General features: G+C 39.4%; 1 protein-coding gene across 5 annotated transcripts in view; it reads left to right on the top strand.

Annotated features, from left to right (window-relative positions):
- The window catches only part of CTNNA2 (catenin alpha 2), a 1,366,752-nt gene that overhangs the window by 463,982 nt on the left and 876,195 nt on the right, over positions 1–26,575 (top strand). For all 5 annotated transcript variants that reach the window (XM_044926020.2, XM_044926019.2, XM_044926018.2 and 2 more), the window contains exons 5-6: positions 3,230–3,349; positions 9,945–10,211. In XM_044926020.2, the coding sequence (XP_044781955.1) occupies positions 3,230–3,349; positions 9,945–10,211 (387 nt within the window). The remainder of the gene's footprint in view (positions 1–3,229; positions 3,350–9,944; positions 10,212–26,575) is intronic.

Genomic DNA, 26,575 nt, shown 5'->3' with positions numbered 1-26,575 from the left:
ATAATAAGAAAATAAGTGATGTGTAACAAAGCAAAATAAATACTCCAAATTGGCCTGATTAAAAACCAACAAGAAGCCTGTTTTATATAAATATATATATAAAATAAGACAAATCCAAGATTTAGTTCCTTCTGAGATAATTATTTTGTTCTTCCCTGGGGCCAGGTTTTATGTCCTAAGAAAAGATTTACAACTCAAATAAGCAGTAGCAACAAATTAACTGCCAAGAGCTTCCTCTCAGTGATGCTGTTGATAGCCACGGTAAAATGATTATAAATCTATTAGTAAGGGAGACATCACTGATGTGTTGTTTTAAAGGTTTGAGATATGAGATTCTCATTAATCCATGAAAATGTTTAAATGAGCCATTTCATACTATAAAATGCCCTTTGACTCGAGTGCCTAAAAGACATCCTAACACACAACAGTTCTGTTTTCAATTATACTTCTCTTTTCCTTGAGTATAATTAAAGCCTGCATAGGAATTGGAAAAGACGAAAATTGATGAATGAAATCATTTTGTGTTTTTACAAATAGAAAGGAAAAAAAAAAAGATGAAGAATCTCCATAGCTGATGAGAATGGAAACAATTTTATCTGGAGTCTAGATTGAGCTCCTTTCACCATTTTTAAAAATAACCTCCATTCTGGCTGCGACTCTTTCCTTAATGAAATGTTAGTCTGTTGGGTAAACTGAATGGTATTATAATATCTATGGAGGAAAGGATGTGATGATATCCATTATCACTTGTTTATATACACCGTTTTCTTCCTCCACCCAGTGAAACTTGGTGAGGAAGTTGGATTAGCAACCTTTGTGATTGTGTACAGTTTAAACAAATTGTGTATCTCTATCACTTGGTACTGTGTTAATCTATGACTTTTTCTAGCCACTTTAGTGGCCATTTGGATCCCCGCATTCTCAACCGTGAACTGTCTGTATGTTGCCTTTTGATTCGGTCTAAACTACAAGAGGCAATTGGAATTCTGCAGTAGGCCATACATTCTCTGTATTTTTTATTACTCTTTCAGAGCTTTGTTGTGGTTCAGTCACTAAGTTGTGTCCGACTCTTTGTGACTTCATGGACTGCAGCATGCCAGGCTTCTCTGTCCTCCACTATCTCTCAGAGTTTGCTCAAATTCATGTCCATTGTGTCAGTGATGCTATGTAATCATTTTGTCCTCTGCCATCACCTTCTCCTTTTGCCTTCAATCTTTCCCTGCATCAGGGTCTTTCCCAGTGAGTAGGCTGTTAGCATCAGGTGGCCAAAGTATTAGATCTTTAGCATCAGTTATGAATATTCAGGGTTGATTTCCTTTAGGATTGATCAGTGTGATCTCCTTGCTGTCCAAGGAACTCTAAAGAGTCTTCTCCACACCACAATTTGAAAGCATCAATTCTTTGGTGCTCGGCCTTCTTTATGGTCCAACTCTCAGAGCTACCATCTCTCTCTCTCTTTTTTTCTGCTGCCTTTCTCAAAAGCCTGTACTAGTTGAGACCTCTCCACCAGACTCTCTTCAAAACTAAGAACTTGTGATTTTGCAAATATGATTTCCATCCTGTGCCTTGTTCACTCAAGATTATGTTCTTGGTTATTTCCAGTGGTTGTTACTCTGTTCACCCTAGTTTATGCCACCTAAAATGGCAACAAAACTTCAAATTCACTTACTTCTTGAGGCTCAATGTTTTCTCCTTCATGGAATGGCAATGCATAATCACAGCTTAAAATTACAATCCCTAGGACTTCCTTGGTGGTCCAATGCTTAAGAATCTTCCTGCCAATATAAGGAACAAGGGTTCAATCCCTGGTCTGAGAACTAAGATTCCACATTCCTTGAAGTAGCTAAGCCCATCTGCCACAAGTACTGAGCCCACATTTTAGAGCCCAAGAGCTGCAACTAGAGAGTAGACCCTGCTTAGCATAACAAGAGAAATCTTGCCAGCAGCGTTGAGGAGCCCGTGTGCCACAACCAAGACTCAGCATGCTGCTGCTGCTAAGTCGCTTCAGTCGTGTCCGACTCTGTGCGACCCCATAGATGGCAGCCCACCAGGCTCCCCTGTCCCTGGGATTTTCCAGGCAAGAATACTGGAGTGGGTTGCCATTTCCTGCTCCAATGCATGAAAGTGAAAAGTGAAAGTGAAAAATGAAAGTGAAGTCGCTGAGTTGGGTCCGACTCTTTGAGACCCCATGGACTGTAGCCTACCAGGTCCCTCCGTCCATGGGATTTTCCAGGCATGAGTACTGGAGTGGGTTGCTGTTTCCTTCTCCCAGCATAGCTATAAGTAAATAAATAAATGAAATAAAAATAAAATTACAATCCCTTTGCTGCAGATTTGGAGGTGATGCCAAGATGCAGATTTAAGCTATCTCAAGCTTTTTGCAGCCCAGGAGTTCCTCCAGTTTTTGTTTACAAAACATTTCCTCCTGTGACGATTTCTGGTGTTTGTTTTTAAATCCATACGTCTTCTTAAGTTGATTTTTCTTTATCTTTCTACTTGAAAGTAAAAGTCTGTATTCCTTATGGAAATCACAGCTGAAAATACAAACAATGTAGTGTTTTATATGATTTAGAAATTTAGCAATTATTATCTTTTATATAGCAATTCCCAGGTGGTGTTAGTGGTAAAGAACCCTCCTGTCAATGCAGGAGACGTAAGACATACAGGTTCCATTCCAGGGTTGGAAGATCCCCTGGAGAAGGACACGGTGACCCACTCCAATATTGTTGCCTAGAGATTCCCATGGACAGAGGAGCCTGCCTCTGTACAGTCCATAGGGTCGCAAAGAGTAGGGCATGACTGAAGTGACAGCATGCATGCATCTTTTGTATAAAAAATAGTATGTAATTTTCTGATTATAAATGCTTGTTGGGGTACTTTTTTCCTATTATTTTATTTAAATATTAATGCATATTTTTTAACAACTAGTGTTTCTAACATGTTTAGCAATGTTGAAATCTGTTGTTGTTTATTTACTAAGTCATGTCCGAATCTTTTGCAACCCTTGGACTGTAGCCCACCAGGCTCCTCTCTCCATGGGATTTCCCAGGCAAGAATACTGGAGTGGGTTGCTATTTCCTTCTCTAGGGGGATCTTCCCCACCCAGGAATCAAACCAGCATCTTCTGTGTTGCAGGCAGATTCTGTATCACTAAGCCACCAGTGAAGTCCAATATTGAAATACTATCCAGTTATAAATATATTGGATTTTTTTTATTTGTCTGTTTCAGGTGGAAGAGGCCTTGGAAGCTGTCAAAAATGCTACAAATGAGCAAGACCTTGCAAATCGCTTTAAAGAATTTGGAAAAGAGATGGTGAAACTTAACTATGTAGCTGCGAGAAGACAACAGGTAGGAAAAATTTTGGAAATCTAGGGGAGAAAAGACCCTGATGCTGAGAAAGACTGAGGGCAGGAGAAGAAGGTGGCGACAGAGGATGAGATGGTTGGATGGCATCACCGACTTAGTGGACATGAGTTTGTGCAAACTCCGGGAGATAGTGAAGGATGGGGATGCCTGGTGCGCTGCAGTTCATGGAGCTGCAAAAAGTCGGACACAACTAAGCGACTGAACAACAACAAGGGGAGAAAGCGAGTGAGTTTGCATAATCTTGCAGTTTTGTAGACCTGGAGAGTGCATCATCGACTGCATCAACCGCTTGTCAGATCATCAAATACCCTAGGACCTATGATCACCAATGCAGTTTCCTACTTGGGTCACTTCTGGTCCCACTGTACACTGCTGGTACTCCCAGTCCCCCTGGGTACTTACAGTTGATCAGAGGCCACCTGCCTTACTGGTGGGGACCACCCTGCCAACCCCACCAGACTCTAACCTTTCTCTCTTTTTTTTCGACCTATATTTACTTATTTTTTAATGTAAGAAATTACATTAAAAATTATAATTTGACACTCTCCCATCTTTGCAACATATCTAGAATAATATGTTGTGTGAATTTTTGCTGTACAGCAAAGTTATTGAGTTATACATATAGATAAAATTTTTAAAAATATTCTTTTCCATTATGTTTTAACTCTGGATATTGAACACATTTCCCAGGGCTAAACAGCAGGACCCTATTTTTTATTCATTCTGCATGTACAAGTTTGCATCTGCTGACCCCAGACTCCCAATCCATCCCTCCCTATACCTCTCCCCCTTCACACCACAGGTCTGTTCCCTATGTCTCACCTGATTGAATTAAAAAATGTCAGACTGGTGTGGCACTGTGGCCACTCCCTGGGCACTGTCCTTGGGCTTCAGTTTTTACCTCCCCACCCTGTGGACAGCACCATATATATACAACACCTCTCTCCCAAGTATGCAGCATGCAGAGTAAAGCTTTTATGAAAGAGATTAAGAAAACATGAGGAAAAATAGAGGAAAGGCAGAGAGAGAGAGTGGAGTGGAAGAGGGAAGGAGAGCACAGGTATTGAGTCACGTTGAAGAAGGTGGGTGGCCTGGGTTTTCTCTGCTCCCCATTGTCCCAAGATGGCACCTTCATTTGGCCAGCTCTCTTTGTTCTGTAGGGACCATTAGAATTGTGTGCTCCGAAGACTGTATCTTTTTCTTTCTTCTTAGCAAATAGCATCTTTAAATATGGGGAGATTTGTTAAATCCTGCTCCCAGGATTTCTGGCAACTTCCAGTGATTTTTTTCATATGTTCTCTATGACCAGCAGGAAAGTTCTAGCCAACATTTTGAGTGTTCATCTGTACCAAACAGAAATAATACCTGGGTTACAAATCTGACCAAGATCTAGTCCCTTTCCCTAAAGAGTGTCTAGTGCTTTGTGATGGGCACACAGGCATGATTTTGTTGTTGTTTGGTTGCTCAGTTGTGTCTGACTCTTTGCGACCCCATGGACTACAGCACGCCAGGCTTCCCTGTCTTTCACTGTTTCCCAGAGTTTGTATGATTTTAGTTCATGCGATTACTTTCAGGTATTTTGTTATCAACAGAATCCTTTCTTTAGGTTGAGTCTTGCCTGGTAGCCCACGATAAGTAGTGTGGTTAGGAGTGAAGTCACTCTGAAGCAAAGCTTTAAGGCCCAGAAGCTATTTTATTTAGCTTGTTTCAACACTTGGCCAAAAAAAAAAAAAAAAAAAAGAAATTGCATTGACTTTTAATTTCAGTGAACCTAGCAGGAGACTGGGGAGAAAGGTGTGCACTAGGACACTCAGAGTCTTGAGAGTGTTCTGATTTTATTGTAAGTAAGTAGCAAGTGGTTGAACAGTTCAGAGTTTGGTATCAAAGTCTCAGATTTACATTTTCATATTTTTCTAGATTTGTTGCAAAGAAGGGGTAGTGTCAAAGAGCAGAGACTAGTTGTGGATGGGTGGGACTGAAGTCATCTAGATGAGTGACACTTATCGGAAAAACTTTATCAAAAGTCCAGGCTCTTGCTCAACTCATCCAAAACAATTTGGGTGAGGAACACAAAAGTGCAAAGGAAAAATAAACACACATTCTGAGGCTGAGGAGCAAAGAGAACAAAGTAGCAGTTTATTCAGGGCAGAAGCAAAAGTTAAGGAGAGGAGTGTGGGAGTCCTTTGGACCCAGTGATGCCCCACAGGGTTGTTGATCTGCCTTTTATCTGTAGACCTTTGAATGGGTAGGGGTCTTTTTGATTAGGGATTGAACATTCACTGAGGGAAGAGCTGATGTACCAGCGTGCATCAGCTCCTGGTCCTGGCATTTTTTTCCTGAAGCCACGCTACAGGTATTCTAAGAGCTGTTTTTCACTTTAAATTTTCCTGCATCAGGCACCACACGTGGAAGGTCCTGAATTTATATTGTTCCTGCTCCATGGTTTTCATGCTCAGAGTTTCTTGCTCAGATGCTGCAGAGTTTCTGTTTTAGTTGCCATTCCTTCATGCGTTGTGGTCTCATTAAGAGAAAAAAAAAAAAAAAAAAGGAGGTGACTTTGTCTTCTGCCTAATGCCTACACTTGATGAGGCTGTCCCGGGGCCCTGCCCTGTCCTTCCTGCCACAGAGATGGTCTCCTTTAGCGTGGCAGCAGTAAAGATGGAGAAAAACCTAGGAAGTCCAAATTTACATTGAAAATAGAACACTCAGGACCTGCTGTGGAATTGGCTATGGGAGTTTAGGGAATGATGCAACCAGTTCACATCTGAGGTTCTGTCTCAGCAAATATGTACATGGTGGTGAATTTACTGAGATGGATGAAGACTGGAAAGTGGCCAGTCTTCCAGCAGTATCAAGATATCATAGTTAAATACATTGATTTTGAGATTCTTATAAGATATCCATGTAGAAATGTCAAATAGCAGAGAGATGAGGGGAGATCAAACCTCATCAAATCATCAGCATGTAACTGATATTAAAATCCATGGGAATAATAAGAGATATTCACCTCAGAATGCCCATACATATGATTTATTTTTATCTCATTAACATCATTTTAACTAGTTGCTGTTTCAAACTCTTTCAAGAAAATTTAGAAAAGAAGGGGAAAAAAGGCACATAGCTATCTATCAGCCACAAAAACGTGGTACTTATATTTTGGTAGATTGCCTTTTAATTGCTTATCTTCATATTTTGACATTTATATTCATGCTATACATATAAGTATGCATGTTGTATTCTTCTTTTTATGTATATTACCCATTTTATTATTTTATGGAAACTTCTTTTAATATCCACATAAAGAGTCCAGGGACTTCCTTGGTGGCTAGATGGTAAACAATCTGCCTGCAATACAGGAGATATGGGTTCAATACAGATCGTCCTGGGTCCGGACGATCCTGTGGAGAAGGGAATGGCTACCTACTCCAGTATCCTTGCTTAGAGAAATGCCTAGACAGAGGAGCCTGGTGGGCTACAGTCCATGGGGTCACAAAGAATCAGACATGAATGAACAACTAACACTTTCGCTTCATAAAGAGTCCATCAAATGAGAACTTCAGTAGTTTACTTAACCAGTTCTTCATAACTCAGCATTTACATTGTTTACAGTTTTCTTCCATGTGATTAAAAATGTTTCTAAAAGTATCTTTATGGAAAGAATTTCCTACCCTCTATTTCTCACTTTCATATTTAGATTTTCTTATTAGTGTAGATACCCCAGAATGGAATATAATATTTCTGGCCAGGCGTTCTGGACATTAATTAAGATCCTTTATAACTTCCAATGGCACTGCCTAAATTGTCCAAGGTAAAGGATTCCCTCACATGTTGGTTCCCTATTTATCTGTGTTGAGCTTTAGGGCTAAAAATAAGTTGTCTCGGTTTAGAAATTTTGTTAACTGGCATTGATCCATTAGTCCGTAAGCAGAAGGGGATAGATGGCTCAATTGTTTACTGCTTTTTTAAAATAAATTTATATATTTCATTATTTTTAATTATTTGAGTGTTTGTTGCTGCTTGGGGGCTTTCTCTAGTTGTTGTGAGCAGGGGCTACTCTTTGTTGCAGCTCACAGGCTTCTCATTCCGGTGACTTCTCTTGTTGCAGAGCACAGGCTCTAGGCACATGGGCTTTGGTAGTTGCAGCACTGGGGCTCTAGGATACGTGGGCTTCAGTAGTTGCGGCACACAAGCTCAGAAGTTGTGGCGCATGGGCTCAGTTGCCCCACATCACGTGGAATCTTCCTGGATGGGGGATCGCACTCATGGCCCCTGCATTGGCAGGCAGATTCCTTTCCACGGGGCCACCAGGGAAGTCTGATTGTTTACTTCTTATTGTCAGTTTGTCTTACCAATCCTAGATATCAAATATAATGTGCTTGTCTCAGAATTATTTTGATGGAAAAAAAGAGAGGATGCGATTTACTGTTTCCAGGTCATCCATCTATTATATACCAACTGAGCAAATAGGAATAGAACCCCAGTGGTTCAAATACCCTCTAATGATACATTTTGAAACTAGATAAATTTTCTCCCAGAGATGCTCAGCTGGCAGTCCTGCATGGCTATGAGAGAACAGTATTGCCTTTAAAATTTCTAAAAATACTGTGAACGTTTTCTTAACAATACTCTTTAAAGCTGAAAATAAAGAGACTCCCCAGTGGTACTATTTTGACATCCAAAACTTAGAAAGCAAATCATCTGTGATCTATTTTCTTTATTACTCCCTAAACTAAAATGATAGATCTGCCATCAAAAGTGTTTTTTTTTTTAAAACTGAACCCCATTCTGAAAATGATAATGAAGTGCCAGTGATGCAGTAAGCAAAATCAGACGAGTTTGATTTCCCATGTATGTAATTGTAATTGATTATGGAGGCAGGCGCAGTGTCAGAAGATTGAAGATTGGGTTTTCCATCTGCTGATAACTAACTGATCCACGCAAGCCACTCATTTTGTTGGTGGCTCAGGTTTTACAGTCTTGCAGCATTATTTATTGGATGCATTTTTATGAGCCAGACATTGTGCTATTGACTGAAGAACCACTGAACAAGGTAGCTAGGGCTCTTTGCTCTCATTAGACTTACAGTTTAGGAGAAAGACATATACTTATATAAATGCGTAAAGCATGATGCATTTTAATGATTGGAGGGAAGAGGGCCTTGTGGGAGCAGCTAGAAGGAGAGGTAGCTTAGAGAGTTGGATGGAGAGTGGGTTTTCAGGAGATGGACCCCATCAAGGGAAAGGATAGGCTGGAACAGGGAAGCTCAGATATTTCACATGGGAAGAGCAGTATGTACAAATTCTTGGCAGCTAGAGAGAGGAGATGGTTTCTAAAATATATGTAGAAAAATATTTCTTCTTCACTTGTTTTCCTACACTGACATGTAATTCTTAAATTCGTATTGCATTTTTAAAAAGCTTTATTTACTTTTAATTGGTGGATTAAATTACAATTTTGTGTTGGTTTGTGCTGTTCAACAATGTGAATCATTCATAATCATAATATAATCATTCATAATTATAATACTCTTTAAAGCTGAAAATAAAGAAACTCACCAGTGGGTACTATTTTGACATTATATATATCCCCTTCCTGTTAAGCCTCTCTCCCCTTCCCCCCATTCCACCCCTCTAGGTCATCACAGAGCGCCAGGCTGGGCTCCCTTTGTTATTTAGCAACTTCCCACTATCTGTTTTACACATGATAGTATATATATGTCAAGTCGTCATATATATATACTACTTTCTCAAGTCGTCCCACCCTCACCTTCCCCCACTGTGTCCACAACACAATTCTCAACTAAGTTCATCAGTAGCGTTTTTCTAAATTCCATATATATGCATTAATATAGAATACTTGTTTTTTTCTTCCTGACTTCTTTCAGCCTGTATAAGAGGCTCTAGTTTCATCCACCTCATTACAACTGACTCAAATTTGTGCCTTTTAATGGCTGAGTAATACTCCATTGACTAAATCTACCACAATTTCTTTATCCATTCATCTGTCGATGGACATCTAGGTTGCATTCATGCCCTTGCTATTGTAAATAGTGCTGCAGTGAACATTGGGGTATGTATGTCTTTTAGAATTGCAGTTTTCTCGGGGTATTTATGCCCAGTAGTGGGATTGTTGGGTCATATGGAATTTCCCAGGCACAAAATTATTTTATGTTATGATTTTAGATTGGTAACTTAAATAATATATGTCATGAAATGAGCATCTCCACTTGGACTTCGGAGAGTATAAATATTTTATATTGTTGTTCAGTTGCTAAGTTGTGTCCAATTCTGTGACCCCATGGACTGCAGTACGCTATGCTTCCCTGTCCTTCACCATCTCCTGGAGTTTGCTCAAACTCATGTCTTATAGTTCTACTTTTTTACCTTTGTATTGATCAATACAAATTAGATTTAATGACATACCAATACCACATATAGTCATTACACAGCATCTTATAAACAAAGTAAAATATTAACTGAATACAAATAAAATTGATGTAGTCCTAGAAGTCTGTGACTCTAAGCTCTGTTACAGATACTTTCATGGCAAGCTTCACATTTGTGTTTTGCACACACAGGAGCTGAAGGACCCTCACTGTCGAGATGAGATGGCAGCCGCTCGAGGAGCTCTGAAGAAGAACGCCACAATGCTGTACACAGCCTCCCAAGCTTTTCTCCGCCACCCAGACGTTGCTGCCACCAGAGCCAACCGAGATTACGTGTTCAAACAAGTCCAGGAGGCCATTGCCGGCATCTCCAATGCTGCTCAAGCTACCTCTCCCACCGATGAAGCCAAAGGCCACACAGGCATTGGGGAGCTGGCTGCGGCTCTGAACGAGTTTGATGTAAGCATCTGGGGATGTATCCAGAAGGGAGTGTGTTTTCACTGAGAAAACGTATTAGGGATGAAGGGATACCAAGATAGTATTGATTTACCTCTTTTGGAGGCTTATAATAATAAGATATGTCACTCTTACTAGGAATCTGACATCTTGGTAGAAACCTAGTACTGGTCTTTGAAGGAACTGACAACTATATTTAAGAACCTGATTGCATTCAAGCAGAAACCCTGAATACTGTAACTTTCCTTACTGTTATAGTAAGGACAGTTTTTAATTTGCCAGTTTATCTTCATTATTAAGGGTTTCTGCTATGGGTCAGTGAGTAAAGAATCCGCCTACAATGCAGGAGACATGCAGGTTTGATCCCTGGGTCAGGTCAGGAAGATCCCCTTGGGGAGGAACCCAGCAGGCTACAGTCCAAAGGGTCCCAAAGAATCAGACATGACTGAGCGACTAAGCACACAGCACTTCATTATTGAAGAGGCAAATGTCCTAGGCAATGTAGGTGTACAGTACCCGTATGCTGTGTCTGAGTAAAGGATTGCTCTCAGTTTCTTGATTTTTCAGTCCCTGGCGATCAAACTCCATTATTCTCTCGTCCTATCCAGGATCCCGTTCTTCCTTGCATCAGCACTGCCTCACCCGCCCCAGGTGGCACCTCTGCTAGTCCCCTGAATGACTCACATTCTGAACCTGCTGTTTCTAGGGGTGTGTCCCAATGAGGGAAGCAGTGGAAGGAGGGCTCAGTGAGCCTGGGTATATTTGAGGCAACAAAATGAGCTGGAAGGATGCCTGTCATCAACGGTCCAGGGTAACAGCTCTCACCACTCCTGGGTCAGGATATGGCCCATCTGTGAGAAGTTGGAATTCAGTTGAGTTTTTCTCATGTTCAGTGAGAGCCTATATGTGTTGTGAGCTACAGACATTTGTAAATAATTAGCATCTGCTTTTAAGAGTTATGTTTTCCTGTAGAGGAGAAAAAGGACAAAGAATGAACCAAGACTCTAAATGATAAAATACAATGTAACAGAAATTCACAGGAGAAAAATCAGTTATTTAACATCTGTGTAAAAAAATAATGATTTTGCTCTTGGATATGTAGACATGAATTTTTGGCAGGAGATGATTGACTGCATGTTAGAAAAGAGGACCAGGAGGAAATGATAGTTAAAGGCATGGAAATGGATGATACAAAGGAGAGATAATTATAACACTTTGTATACAGATAAGGGCTTCCCTAGTGGCTCAGTAAAGAATCCTCCTGAGATGTAGGAGACCCAGGTTTGATCCCTGGGTGTGGAAGATCCCCTGGAGAAGGGAAATGCTACCCATTCTAGTGTTCTTGCCTGGAGAATCCCATAGATAGAGGAGCCTGAAGTCCATGGGGTGGCAAAGAGCCAGACATGACTGAATGACTAAGCACGCACACATACCCAGATAATTGGCATACACAGATAATTCTTCCCTGTTTTCACAGATGGCTCTCCTCGTTCCCTTATTTTTTTAAGTTAGTCAAAGAAATATACATACATATTGAACTCAGACTATGTATTATTTCCAAAGTATTTTATAAGGATTAATTGTAATAAATTTCAAGTATTTACCAGAAATTGGGCCTTAATATGTAGTGTATTCACAAAGGTTTAGGAGACAACATAAAATTCATTAGAACTAATAAGACACTTCAATAAGTTTATGAGTTTTAAAATAAACGTATAAAAGTCACTAGATTTCCATACTGTAAAAAAAAAAAAATGAAATAATGGAAAAGAGATCCTGTTTACAAAATGAACAGTAAAAACAATACTTTTATTTTACTTAATTTACAAAATTATTATTTTAATACGTAATTTTATTATAGATGCTAGAAATAATCCTGGTACAGATATAGAGGACATAAGAGAGGAAATTGAATTACTCTACTAAGGGATGAATGAGTGAGTGAAAGTCGCTTAGTTGTGTCCGACTCTGTGACCCCATGGACGGTAGCCTGCCAGGCTCCTCTGGCCATGAAATTCTCCAGGCAGGAATACTGTAGTGGGTTGCCATTCTCTTCTCTGGGGGATCTTCCTGATCCAGGGGTAGAACCTAGGTATCCCACATTGCAGGCCGATTCTTTACCATCAGAGCCAGTAGGGAAACCTTTACCAGGGGTAAGTTTTCCTTTTTGGTAAAAGATGTCAGGGTCCAAGGTAGGAAAAACTATTGACCATATCAATTTTTGTAAGATTCATACAGTCCCTATAAAAATTCTAAGAGGGTGTTTTTTTGGAACTTGATAGAGTGATGATAAGGGTTTTTTGTTGGTTTGTTTTTCTGGAATATAAGTGGATGAACCCACAATTTAAGGAAACAAAAGTGAGTAGGTCATGCACTTAGATATTAACACATTATAATGCCATATTTTTAGTGAGTACATTAGACGAAAAATGTCTCATCGGTTAAACAGAATAGAAAATTACAATGTCAAATACAAAATTATTTCATGAAATGATGCTTTTTTTTTTTTGAAATGGTGCTTTTTAAAATTAAGAATAGGTAGATTATTTAGATTTTGATCAATTGCAGTATACTCATAGTTTATTTTATAATAAAAAAGTAAACAGTAAAACCTAAGTGAGGACCTGGTAATAATGTAGCGGTGCACATACAGAGGACTCTCTTGAAGGACAGTCCAGACACTTCAGTAGCTGCCACCTTCTTCCCAAGAACGTGATGCCTGCAGCTTCCCGTTCTCATTCTCGATCTCGATCTCGATCTTGATCTCAATCTCGATGATTTTCATTCAAAGGAGCCTTTGCTGCTGCTGCTGCTAAGTCACTTCAGTTGTGTCCGACTCTGTGCAACCCCATAGACGGCAGCCCACCAGGCTCCCCTGTCCCTGGGATTCTCCAGGCAAGAATACTGGAGTGGGTTGCCATTTCCTTCTCCAATGCATGAAAGTGAAAAGTGAAAGTGAAGTCGCTCAGTCATGTCCGACTCTTAGCGACCCCATGGACTGCAGCCCACCAGGCTCCTCCGTCCATGGGATCCTCCAGGCAAGAGTACTGGAGTGGGGTGCCATTGCCTTCTCCAAAAAGGAGCCTTTAGCCACAGTGAATTTAACAATCGAGGCACCACTGGGTATTATACCTTTAGACTCAGAAGATAAAAACTTAAGGCCATATGGGGAAAATCTATTAGTAAAATATGTTGATATACTTTCCACCTGTTCTAATAGGGTGGCATCTGCTCATGCTGGACAAGCAAGGCTTTGGGAAATTAACACATGAATATAATAATTGAAGTTATTTTTAAAAATAATAAATGTCTAAAAAATTAACTAATTCACTAATTATATTTTGTTAACTTTATATATCATTATACATATTAACTAGGTGGTTTATTCTTACATTAAGTATATGTAAACTAAGTCATTGTATATTCTATTAGCTAAGTATATTAACCAAATAATATTCTATTATTAAATGGCTATTAGTTCTCAAGCTATGTAAATTGCATAAAGCATTATTTAATGTCTAAAATTTTGTTTCTCAGATGTTGACAAAAATCAACATGTGGAACTGTCTCAATTAGCGGTAGAATTAGATACTAATTCCATTTGGTGTGGATCCCTAAAAACAGTTATTTAATAAATGCAATTAATTTCAGTACCTTCTCAAAAGTAATAATGCTACCACTGGTGTAATGCTACACCAAAAAATCTGGATAGCACTTAACGATATTTGAAATTTTCTCACTAAAAATAATGTTCTATTGCTCTTTACTTTGTAACAAAATTACAGATTTCTCTTCCATATTTACATAATGAATATTTTAGCATTTTTTATTTCCCAGGCATATTGGCTTGAAATTGATTTAGAATTCACAGGCATCTGTCTTGAATTCTAAATGCTATTCTCAGATATTAAACAAATTGATATTACATTGGATGAGAAACTCACTCAGACTTCCTGTGATTTACTTTTCTGGTAACATTCCTTCCTGATGCTTGGTTTAATGCTTGCCAAGGTAATAGGAATTTGAAAAAGTCAAACAACTTTGAGATTCTGAAGTAAAAGGAACCATATAAATAGAAAACACATTTTCAGTCGTCTCCTGATGTTGAAGTCCATTTCATAATAATAGTCATCATTGTGTCAAACAGTTTTTCAAGAGGTAGGATGCAGAAGTGGCTTTGAGTTTCTTAGTAAATTAAGTACAAGGGAAAAATTAATATTTTTGCCTTCATCTAAAATTATAGGATTGATTTTTACCTGGGTAGTTATAATTAGATCTCAATGATTGGTGATTGATTTTCTGGTGCTGTTATCCTGTCTACATGAATAGTTGCTGTAGTGATTTATGCAATAAAAGACTGAAGTAAAAAACCCAGTATTTTAACAACTTGAAACTGTTAAGACAGTCTCTAATGATACAACAGCAAAAAGTAAAATGACTGCTAATCAGTGGCACTGTCAGCCTCTATTTAAAATGTGGCAGTTTGAGGTAGTTAATTTTATCTAGTGAAACTATCTACTGGGGGATACTGGAAAGAGCTTAGAAAAATGTAATGACTGCTCAGAAGTAAATCATGTTATAATGTCAATGCTGACTACTGGAAAACTTTCAAGAATGGGAGAGAGGAGAATGAAAAATTATTCCTACAGAATTTCCTTAAAAGAAAAAAGAACGTACCATATCTTATTTTCTGAAACTTTCTTTTATAGATAAAGATGCTTTCCAAATATGGAAAATCACACCATTCATGACCTAGTCTTTAAAATCAATAGCTATTTCTCTTTTATTTTCTTTTAAATCAGACAATTCCTCTAATCTTAATTTCAGTTTCCTCTCATCTTAAATGTTCTGGTTGTGTTTTTGCTTCTTTCTTCTCCCATTTCACTTGGGAATTTGCTTGATTAGTAATTCTATTTTTCTTTCATGTTCAGTTTCTCCTTATGCACTTGTTCAGTCCCCTCAGCCTGTAGAAAAATGTATTCTATAACCAAAAAAGAAAATGAAATAAAATTGACTACCATAATTAACCATATTCTCATATTTCACTTTTTTTTTTTTTTTTTCGCTTAGTGTTAAGGAGTGATTCCAATCTACTTGCTGCTTACTGGCTGTTACCTCTTTCAGCTTGTCATCTGCTCCTGTCTCTCCTCTATGTCCTCATATGTCCACTATGCCTGAGGGTCTCGGGGGACCCTGCATTCATGGAACCTTTGCACTCTTATTCTTTAGTTCTTGACTGCTTCAACTTGGGAGGGAGGAAGGTGTTGAATAGTATTAACTATACTTTCCCTTTCACTGTATTACTTCTTATTTGCAAGATTTAAATCTGTGCCTGAGAAGTAGGACAGTCTGGTCACAACCACATTGAGCTGAAATGTCATCATGACATACATACTCTATGTGAGCTATGTATTTCCGCCTAATTTTTCATACCTCCCATCTACTTTCTCATGTTTTCTTCTTTTTTTCCTCCTTCTATTTAAATGTATTTTCTTTTCTTGATCTAGTTTCAGTTTTCTCACTGATCTGGTGTTCAGTGGATGGAAATGTTGGAATGTGAAAGTGAGAAATGATGTGACGCCTATATTACAGGTGGATGAGGGTGGCAAGGGAATGTAATCCGACATGGTGAAGGGACTGAGTAGGAGAGAACTGTCACTCCCCAGGCAGCCAGTGCTCCAGTGTTCACTCCCTAGAGTGACTTCAACTGTGTGCTGGTCTCAGTGGGTGTGCTCATATTCCAGAATATCTAGTCCAAAGAAAGAGGTGAAGCAGAAGGATTCCAGGTGGCAGCAGTCATTTCAGGACACCAGCTCCTAAAATGGGGTCATGGAGAAGAAGTTTCTGGGTATCTGATAGTAATAGCAACCCTGGATTTGGGTTTGGGATCCAGTTGGAATATAGCTCCAGTGGAGAGCTGGAGGGTTATTAGATCACTTAAGTCAGAGGCCCACATACCTGACCTCAGAGATCTGTGTTGAATGAATCTGAAGAAGTAGAGTTTCTTTTTTGACTCTCTTCTCCAAATATCACTCTTTGCCTTTTAGAATAGGAAATTATTTGTTATTATTATTACTAGGCCCAGATGGATGCTCCTGGGCAAGTATGGGTCCCTTAAGGACTCATGAACCAAAATTATGACTGGCTCATAGATTCTCAAAGGGTTTTATTGCTTCATGATTTCTACAACATCAGGTAAGCACGGAGGCCACCATGAAAAAGACATTTTACTGAGCATCTTGTTCAGTCCCTTCCCAGTTCTAACCCTCCCTTTTGCTGTGGAAATCAACGTAGTTATTTATCAGAAAGGCTTACCCCAGGCCTCCTCTCCTTCTCTGATGTTCTGTACAGTCATTCCTACTGAAATCTGGGAACCTTCATGTTTGGCTAAGAAGATAAGTTTTCTGTGTATTTCTTTACATGAGAGTGAGGGTGGAGAGAGAAGAGGAGCAGACCCCATCAGAATACTATAAACACACTGGCAGGAAAGGATTAGCAAGGTAGAGGCCAAGTGCGTAAAAATGAAAGCCAGTAAGCATGACCGCTTAGCTTTTGGAAAGCAATTTCAGATTTCTAATTCAGGTACTAATAAGATAGGGCAGACAAGCTTGGCAATTTTCTGCTTCTCTGAGTTCATGCCAATATTTTTGAAGGCTTAATGTCTGTACAGTTATATGTGTTAATTTTTAATGCTTTTATTAAGTATTAAGTGCTTGATACTTAAAAATGCCCTCTACTGTATTCCTATGAGGTGATTCCCACTTAATGGCTATTGGAAGTAGCCTAGGATTTTGGTAAGAGCTCAGAACTTGGATTCAGGTATCTGGCTACTACTTCAAACCCTGTAAGTAACTAAGGATATGTGAACTTAAGTTACTGAGATAGCAACTCTAGGCCTTGGAATAAGGTTTCAGTATAGGAGAGCTAAGAGAGGTCATAAAGGTGTAAAGGAGAAATGCTTACTGAACAGCTATAGTTACTGCAGTGTTAAATGCTGCCATATCATATACACCTACATGCATAGTAGGCACCTAACCTGTGTGTGTGACAGAGAGGGGGCTGTGTGAAGCTGGAGGGAGCTTCTGGAGCCCTGTAGGCCATGCAGGGCCCTGGGCTTCAAACTGGAGGCATTAGGGAGTGGCTGGTGATCTAAGCAGAGGGATGCCTGGTCAGATTTGTGTTTTCACATATCCCTCAGGACTTCCTCAGAGAAGGCAATGGCATCCCACTCCAGTACTCTTGCCTGGAAAATCCCATGGATGGAGGAGCCTGGTAGGCTGCAGTCCATTGGGCTGCTAAGAGTCAAACATGATTGAGCGACTTCACTTTCACTTTTCACTTTCATGCATTGGAGAAGGAAATGGCAACCCACTCCAGTGTTTTTGCCTGGAGAATCCCAGGGACAGGGAAGCTTGGTGGGCTGCCATCTATGGGGTCGCACAGAGTCAGACATGACTGAAGTGACTTAGCAGCAGCAGCAGCAGCAGCAGCAGCAGCAGCAGGACTTCCTTGGTGGCTAAGACAGTAAAGCGTCTGCCTGCAATGCGGGAGACGTAAGTTCAATCCCTGGGTCGGGAAGGTCTCCTGGAGAAGGAGATGGCAGCCCACTCCAGTATTCTTGCCTGGAAAATCCCATGGACTGAGGAGCCTGGTAGGCTATAGTCAGTCCGTGGGGTTACAAAGAGTCGGGTTACAACTGAGCGACTTCACTTTTGCTTTTGGCTGCAAGGTGGAGAATGGATTTGAAAAGGGCAAAGCTGCGGTATACGAAAGTGATTAGAGTGAGAGGTTATGCATGTCAGTACATTGTGGGAGCAGAAATGGGAAGAAGTGTATGTATCTGAACCATGTTGAAGGAGCATAATCAATATACCTTGAGAACCATACTTCTTATTTTCATATATCCAAATAATTAATGTAAGATTTAAGTATTCAAACAAATAAACAAGCAAACATTTTTATAATTCCAACTGGGACATCTTGAGAACTTTCAGCCCTTTGTGGGATATTTGATTTTTTTATATAATATAACTTTCTTGCATTGATTTATTTTTTTCCCTGGCTTTTAATTTACAGTCCCACCAATATGACTATTAAATGCCTAGTAATTTATGGATATATATTTTGAATTTTTTTAATCCAAATTCTACAACATCTAGGATTTTTCTAATTTAGTTTAAGCTATTTAGGTTTAAGTGAAAGTGAGAGTGAAGTCGCTCAGTTGTGTCCGACTCTTTGCGACCCCATGGACTGTAGCCTACCTCCATCTATGGGATTTTCCAGGCAATAGTACGGGAGTAGGTTGCCATTTCCTTCTCCAGGGGATCTTCCCGACCCAGAGATTGAACCCGGGTCTCCCGCATTGTAGGCAGATGCTTTACCATCTGAGCCACCAGAGCTCCAAATTAGCATGCATTTATTAGTGTTTATTTTACTTTTAAAAAACAACAACAGACTATTACACACCTTTTTTAAAAAGTGGAGAACTTTTCCCATGTGTTAGGACATAATATCAGTAACTAGAAGGTAGAAGACCCAGCAAGTCTCATATCTTCTCCCTATGGACTATCTCTGAATTTATCTGCCCTGGTTTCACTCTGGAAACTAAACTCACCAAAATAGCCTTGCTAGCCAGAAACAAGCAGTGGTGTTTTTAGCATTCTTTACTATGCACTGACATCTGGTGGTCAAATAGAATATTAAGTCATACTCCAGTGAGTTTCTTTCTACTTGTAAGTGTAGCACAAACTAAATCCATCCTACATGGCCCAAACTCAGGGGATGCAAGAAGGTGCAGTTGGCCCTCAGAGAATTGTTAGTCTGCCTGTGATACCTTTCTGTACACTAACTTTATGCAATGGATGTTGCATTAATCCGTTTTTGAAGTTTGTAGCCCTGGGGTGGCAGTAAAGATAGATACAGATGCAGATTATAACAAGAGATGCTCAGGGCAGGTGGAGAGTTTGGGGTGGTTCTGTTGGCAGAGCATGAGACAGTCAGCCAGCATCTGGGACAAGGTATTCTTCCTGAGCAAGAAAGCAGAGACCCATTTATCTGGCTTCATCATTTATCATTGAGAAATCTTATTCTGGAATATTGATACCTCTCATATCCTCTTGCTTCCAAGAAAATTTAACTTTTTTAAGGTGTAATAAGCCTAAGAGTATTTCCTGATAGCATCATTTGCTTTTATAGTATGCTTATTATAATTACAACAAGGAAATATCCCACGGCAATTAAATTTTCTCTTCTAAATTTCAATTAGCAAACATAGAGCTGCAAAAAGTCACTGAGCAAATAACAGAATGAGATTTGAAATACCCTTCTTGAAAATTGCGGTTCAAATTCTCTTTTATTTGCCTCCCTGACATCTTTAATCAAAAGTGTTATGTTTCCAATCTGGTTTTATTTCTTTTCACAAGGGGAAATGGGAGAATCTGTATTTTCCCCAGGATAATGATTTTCTCTCTTAGGAACATTGATTCTCTGGATCTGAGCTCATCTTTATTTCAAATAATTGGCACTAAATCTAATAGTGAATACTAATATAATTGATTATCATATTCTAAACTGTCTAAATGTATGATGGCAAATATTTTGATTATCATTTATTTATTACTCATACTGTAAAATTTGGGAACCAAGCGAGTCTTTTTATGTAGTGAACTCTTAAACGGTGAAAAGTGTGATCTATTTAAAATGTTTACTTCCTTAGTCTTATTTTTCTTTATGATTTCTTATGTTAGAAGTGCTTGTCTATACTTAGCCCTCCAGATTTATACCTCCCCCTTCTCGTGTGCTTCCTATGATACAGTAATGACAATGTGCTTGGTACTCATGGATAAGATTTAATTTGATTCTGTGGTGAAGTAAACACACACACACACACACATACACACACACACCCCTCCTGCCCCTAAAAACACTCATTTGCATTTTTCACCAACTAAATTCCTTAACACACTTCTGGAACTTCTCATGCAGCGTATTTGGGAAGCTTCGCTATAACCTGTTGAGTCCCATTGCTCATTTCTCCACATGTTCTCTGATGCCCTGTTTTGTTCTAATTATACACGTGCATTGAGCAAAGCCTGTAGGGAAATGGTTACCCGCAGATGTGCATGACAGTAAGACGGGCAGGTGGCTGATGTAGTGAGAGCGTAACTGAGGCCCTGCTTATCTTCTGGTCATGCTGGCTTCCCTCATGCATCATGGAACAGCATGGTGCAGGGTGGACGGAACAAGCTTATGTCTGAATCCAGACACAAAAACTCTTCCCTCTGTGCCTCTGCTTCTGGGTCTATAATAGGGAGTAATAATGTTGACTCCTCAAAAGTGTGACAGTAATTTTATGGTATGAACATTCATAGGTGCCCAATCCATGATAGGTTAATAACTTTTTCCTCTTAACCCTATTTCTCTTAACAGAAATGTCAGCCAGACATCTTCTAACCAAAGTTAGTGCTAAACCTGATGCCTAGAAAAGCCTTAGGAATCAGGGCCTGATTGAAAAGTTGTTAATTAATTGACAGTAGCTATAGATACAGTTGGAGAAGGCAATGGCACCCCACTCCAGTACTCTTGCCTGGAAAATCCCATGGATGGAGGAGCCTGGTAGGCTGCAGTCCATGGGGTCACGAAGAGTCGGACACGACTGAGTGACTTCACTTTCACTTTTCACTTTCATGCATTGGAGAAGGAAATGGCAATCCACTCCAGTGTTCTTGCCTGGAGAATCCCAGGGACGGGGGAGCCTGGTGGGCTGCCGTCTATGGGGTCGCACAGAGTCGGACACGACTGAAGCGACTTAGCAGCAGCAGCAGCAGCATAGATACAGTAGACTTCCTTGGTGGCTCAGACGGTAGATACAATAATATTGTTCACTTTCCTGCAGCCATATCCACACCGTCATGCACAGCAACTTCCAAAGAAGGCTTGGCCAAAGCATAAGCAATCTTAAAAAAATTGTATTAGTGTTTTTTATTGAAGTATAGTTATTTTACAGTGCTGTGTTAATCTCTGCTCTACAGCAAAGTGGTTCATATATATATATATATATACACACACACATACACACATATATACATCTGAATATACATATATGGGTGTGTGTGTGCTGTGAATTTTTCCCCCCTGTATTTATTTCCAAAACTTTTTCTCACTAATATTCCTTAATTAAAAAAATATTTTGCTCGAAAAAAAGTAAAACTCTATTTACAGACATATTGCAAGTATAAAGGATACCACATATTCTCTACTTAGATTCACCTATTCTTAACTTTTTACTCCATTTGCTGTGTCATTGTCATCTTTCTCTCACTTAGGCACACAAAATCTTTATTTTTGAAAGGTTAAAACCAATCTTATTTTACACATATACACATGCACACACAAACAGCAGAGAGTCTTTCCTAAATTGTTTCCATTAAGAATTACAGATTTATAAAGGGGTGCCCCCAGAGTACCTATAAATTTGCTAGTTTGCCTAGTTCAAAAAATTATTAATTTATCGAAGGGTTGTAGTTCCAACAAAGTCTCCCCAGATATTGACTTTTCACACAGTGATTACCAGGAAAAACTGTGTCCTTGAAACTAGATGGTTACATAAAGTAATCACTTACTTAAGTCTGACTAATTCATGCCCACATATTCTCAATTTTAGTGTTTAAAAAATACTAAATAAATTTTGTTCCCAGTGGGTCATGGTATAATATTGAACACATTCTTTTAATCATTTTATAAAGTTTGATTTTAGAAACATTATTTAAAATGTTTAAAAAAAAAGTGCTTTTCAATTAGGTCAGTATAAAAAAAATTGACATTTTAATGATAGAACACTATCTATTTATCCTTGATAGAGAGACAGGGAGAGACCCACAGAGTCCATTCATTTTGAAACTAATTTCCTACTAAGATTTTCTTTTCTTCATCACTCTATAAAACTTTGAAGTTGGAAAGGGTATTCAATGTCATCCAGTTTCATTTATCATGGGTTCTGAAGTCTCTACTCCACACACCTGGCAGCGCCTTCTGCCTTTGGAGGGCATTGCTGGGAGGAAATCATTGGTGGCCATTTCTTGTTCTGTTTTTGGAAAGCGCTGAATGTTAAAGACAAAGAGTTCTGTCTCAAACTGAAATTTCCAGAGCAAATGTCCAAAGCACTCCACCTATCATGATTGCTAGGCTTTACCACATTTCACTATGGTCATAAAGTCTTATTTCCTGCAATAGATGGCTGGGAATTCCTATGTCCCTGCTTACCAGTTTTCACATGAGATCCGTAGTTAATAAATATTTTGGGATACTTGATTCTGCCAGAATTTTGTGTCTCATCTTGACAAAGACCTTTTAAGTGATTTCCTTTCCAGTCTTCCAATCTTCTTCAGCCCATTTTCTCACATTTCCACTAAGTTGTCTTTCGAAAAACCTGAAGCTTCCCTGTCTTTTTTCTGGTCTACTGACACAAGAGAGTTTGCGAGTTCCCACTCACTACGTGTCAAACAGCTGCTGTTGATTGGCCTGGAAGTAAAAGAAGCCATCAGTTTTCATGTTTCAGGTGGGACTGTTTTATTACCTCCTGGCCTTCCCTGATGGTTAAGCAGGTCTGTAAGCTTTCAGATTGAAAGCGACTGAACTGAACTGAACTGAAGCTTTCATTTCCCGTGGGTCTAATGAGGCCATGGTGGTTTGCTGCGAGAATTAATAAAACATACAAAAACACTTTGTAGACTGGCTGACATAAACACTAAATAAATACTAGTTATGGAGCTGGTGAGAAATGGATGCCTTTGTATTATTATCTTTCTCAGTATAAAAATAATTTAATTTTAATTTGTTTTTTTGAAAATGATCTAAATTTACCTATTTGGTTGTAAGTTAAAAATGTTTCAATATGTGTTATTTTAACAAAGTTTATATTGTAAATCTAGTTAATATGGACCTATTCCTCAAAGTAGACTCTAAAAAATTTATATATTTACAATCAAAACTAAGTAATGGTTAGACTGCCACATACTTGAAAATGTAAACACAAACCTCATTACTGGTGAATCATGTGCTGGGAAATAAGATATAAGCCACGTGTGTGTCTTTGGCCCAGAAACTTCAAACAAACTGTTTTCTAAATCATTGCCAGTAACTTTGATTTACCATCTATATCTTTTGCTAATGTCAACAGCAATCCCAATTCTGCAGTTTGTTCTTTGTTGTTATTTTCAGCTCATTATGCTTTTTGTTTATGGTTATACGTTTATAATTATGCAAAAACCAGTTGTACATAGATTCATTTTCTCAGAGAATAATTGCTGTATATTATAAAATCGTCACTCCCTAGTGACCACTATTTACTTTCCTAAGTAAGGAGTAATTAATTTAAAACCAGCACTCAGAGTCAATGTCTGTGTACAGGGATGGGCTGGGGGAAGTGGGGAGAGATCCTTTGTAATTCATTAGCAACTTTCCATCTCTGTGCTCTACTTAATTGCTTTGCACAGCCTTGTATGTTATAGTAAAGAAAGGCTAATTTTCTTATCAGTTAAGTGCTGCCAGACTACAGCAGAATAGAGAATTCTAGGATGCAAATAACTGTGGTAAAACCTTGCACATTGTGACTGGTTTAAACTCAAGCAGTTCAGACCCTCTGCCGTATAACTCGGGCTTTCCACAGGCTGTGTGTGCGGAATAGAGATAAGTGGTGGAAGACATGGCCAGTAATTTGTATATTGCTGAATGCTGGTGAGGGTAGAGATTGGGAGGTACAGAGTAGAACAAGAAGGAGTCTTAGCGGTGAAAAGAACATAGCAAATATAGATAAGAGTGAGAGGAACATACCAACTACATGGACTGCAAACATAGGTAGATAGCGTTTATTCAGGCAAGAAAGCGAACAGAGCTGCACTTTCTTAGATGGCAGATTGCTCAGAAGTAATAGGGCTTCCATATTTCATGACTCTCCACATGAAGGTTTTTTTTTGTAGTTACTGTTTTATTTTATTTTATTAATTAGAGTATGATTACTTTGCAATGTTGTGTTAGCCTCTATTGTACAACAACAGGAATCAGTTATGCTGTGCTGTGCTTAGTTGCTCAGGTGTGTCTGACTCTTTGCCACCCCATGGACTGTAGCCCAAAAGGCTCTTGTGTCCATGGGGATTCTCCAGGCAAGAATACTAGAGTGGGTTGCCATGCCCTCCACCAGGGGATCTTCTAAACTCAGGGATCAAACCCAGGTGTCCCACATTGCAGGCAGATTCTGTCTGAGCCACCAGGGAAGCCTAAGAATACTGGAATGGGTAGCCTATCCCCTCTCCAGGAAATCTTGCTGACACAGCCTGTGGAAATCCTGAGTTACATGACAGATCTTCCCCCAGGAATCAAACCAGGGTCTCCTGCATTGCAGGCAAATTCTTCACCAGGTGAGCTACCAGGGAAAACCTAAATCAGCTATATGTACAGATATATCCCCTTCCCTTTTGAGCCTCCCTCCCACCTCACCCCCTCCATCCCACCCATCTAGGTCATCCCAGAGCACTAAGCTGAGCTCCCTGTGCTATACAGCAGCTCCCCACTAGCTCTCTATTTTACGCATCCACATGGAGTTTTCATGAACAGTAAAAGGAAGTAGTGCATTTGTTATCATGTGTTTTAATTCATGTTCTTTTAAAAGGTATCCCACTAAAGAAAATTGTGGTAGCAATTTTACTTCTGATACTTAACATGGCCTTGTGCATAGTTGGCTCTCAAGAAACATTTGTTGAATGAGAGAAAGAAGGAATGTGTGACCTATCTGCAGGAGACCAGAGGAGGCAAAATGAGTATGTCAGTTTAGTTGAAAGGGTTATATTAATACTTACTGTTCAAACCTATTTACATTTAAGAAGGAGAGGAAGTATTGATGGTGCAAAATTGCTGACAGTAACAACAAAAACAAAAATGTGTATTTGACCTTGCCATGTGCTTTGGGTTTAAATCAATATATCTTAGATTTTGATAAATTTAAGTCATCAAGTCATTGAGCCACCTGCCTTAGAAGCCTGCCACTTGTGGAGGTTTAACTGCCCAGGTAACTGTTTTCATGCTGAGGCATCTCTTTCCTTAAACTGATTCTTCCTCCAGGTTACATTTCCTTTAACTTTCTAGAGTGACTCTATTGACTTTTTTTCCCCTTGCCTCTTTGACTCTCACATCTTCCATCTCCTGGGCTTGCTTCTCTTTCCAGCCACTTAAGTGTGTTTTTCCCTCTAGAGTTCTATCTTTACTCTGTTCAGTTCTCACTAAAGGACCTCCAGGCTTGGCTGGTTGGAGTCCCATATACTGCAAGCCTGTTTCTCTGGTCCCAGCTTCTCTCTGGAGCTCCAGACTGGTGTCCATCTGGTTGTGTGACATGTTAATCTGGATAACATCTAAGCATCCAAATGCTCTCAAACTAAACATAATGTTTTTCCCCTGTCAAGCCTAGCCTTGCTTTTAGTAGTTCTTATTTTAGATTAAAGTGTGACCTTTATGCAGTGAAGGTACTGGCACCCCACTCCAGTACTCTTGCCTGGAAAATCCTATGGACGGAGGAGCCTGATAGGCTGCAGTCCATGGGGTCGCAAAGAGTCGGACACGACTGAGCGACTTCACTTTCACTTTTCACTTTCCTGCATTGGAGAAGGAAATGGCAACCCACTCCAGTGTTCTTGCCAGGAGAATCCCGGGGACTGGGGAGCCTGTTGGGCTGCCGTCTATGGGGTCGCACAGAGTCGGACACGACTGAAGCGACTTAGCAGCAGCAGCAGTGACCTTTATAAATGTGGTTATTCAATCTAGAAAGCTGAGAGTCTTACCTGGTTTCCTCTCCAGTTAATCTTAAACTCTTTTAAATTCAGTTCCTTTTACAATTTTTGGCTGGACACTCTCACCTTCATGTTTTATGACCACAGTTTATTCATGTCAATGTTTTGGCCTGAACCATTGAAATAACCTGCTCACTGGTTGTTCTGCCTGCTCACCTTCCATCCCATTACCTCTGATGGTCTAGCTTCACCAAAATGCAAATCAGATATTATGTTTTCTTTACCAGTGAAATTCCATCTCCGGGATATAGTTTAAAGTCCTTAGCATGGCATTAGATCACTTCACTAGGACCCCGACTACCTCTTGTATCTCAGATTCTCTTTTTTCTCACCTTCTGTTCCATGTCCCGTCATAATTAATGTTTATTATTCTTCAGATGTACAATTGCTCTTTCTTTACACATTCCCTCTTGTGACGCTTTCTTTGTTTGAAATTTTTGCCTTTTTTTTATTAGTTTTAATTTTGTGTTTTATACTGAAGGATAGGCAATTAAGAATGTTGTTATAGTTTTAGGTGTACAGCAACGCCAC

This window comes from Bubalus bubalis, chromosome 12 (genome assembly GCF_019923935.1).
Source record: "Bubalus bubalis isolate 160015118507 breed Murrah chromosome 12, NDDB_SH_1, whole genome shotgun sequence".
In the NCBI taxonomy this organism is placed as follows: Eukaryota; Metazoa; Chordata; class Mammalia; order Artiodactyla; family Bovidae; genus Bubalus; species Bubalus bubalis.
Note: the sequence above shows the minus strand (reverse complement) of the source record. Positions and strands in the feature narration are given on the sequence as shown.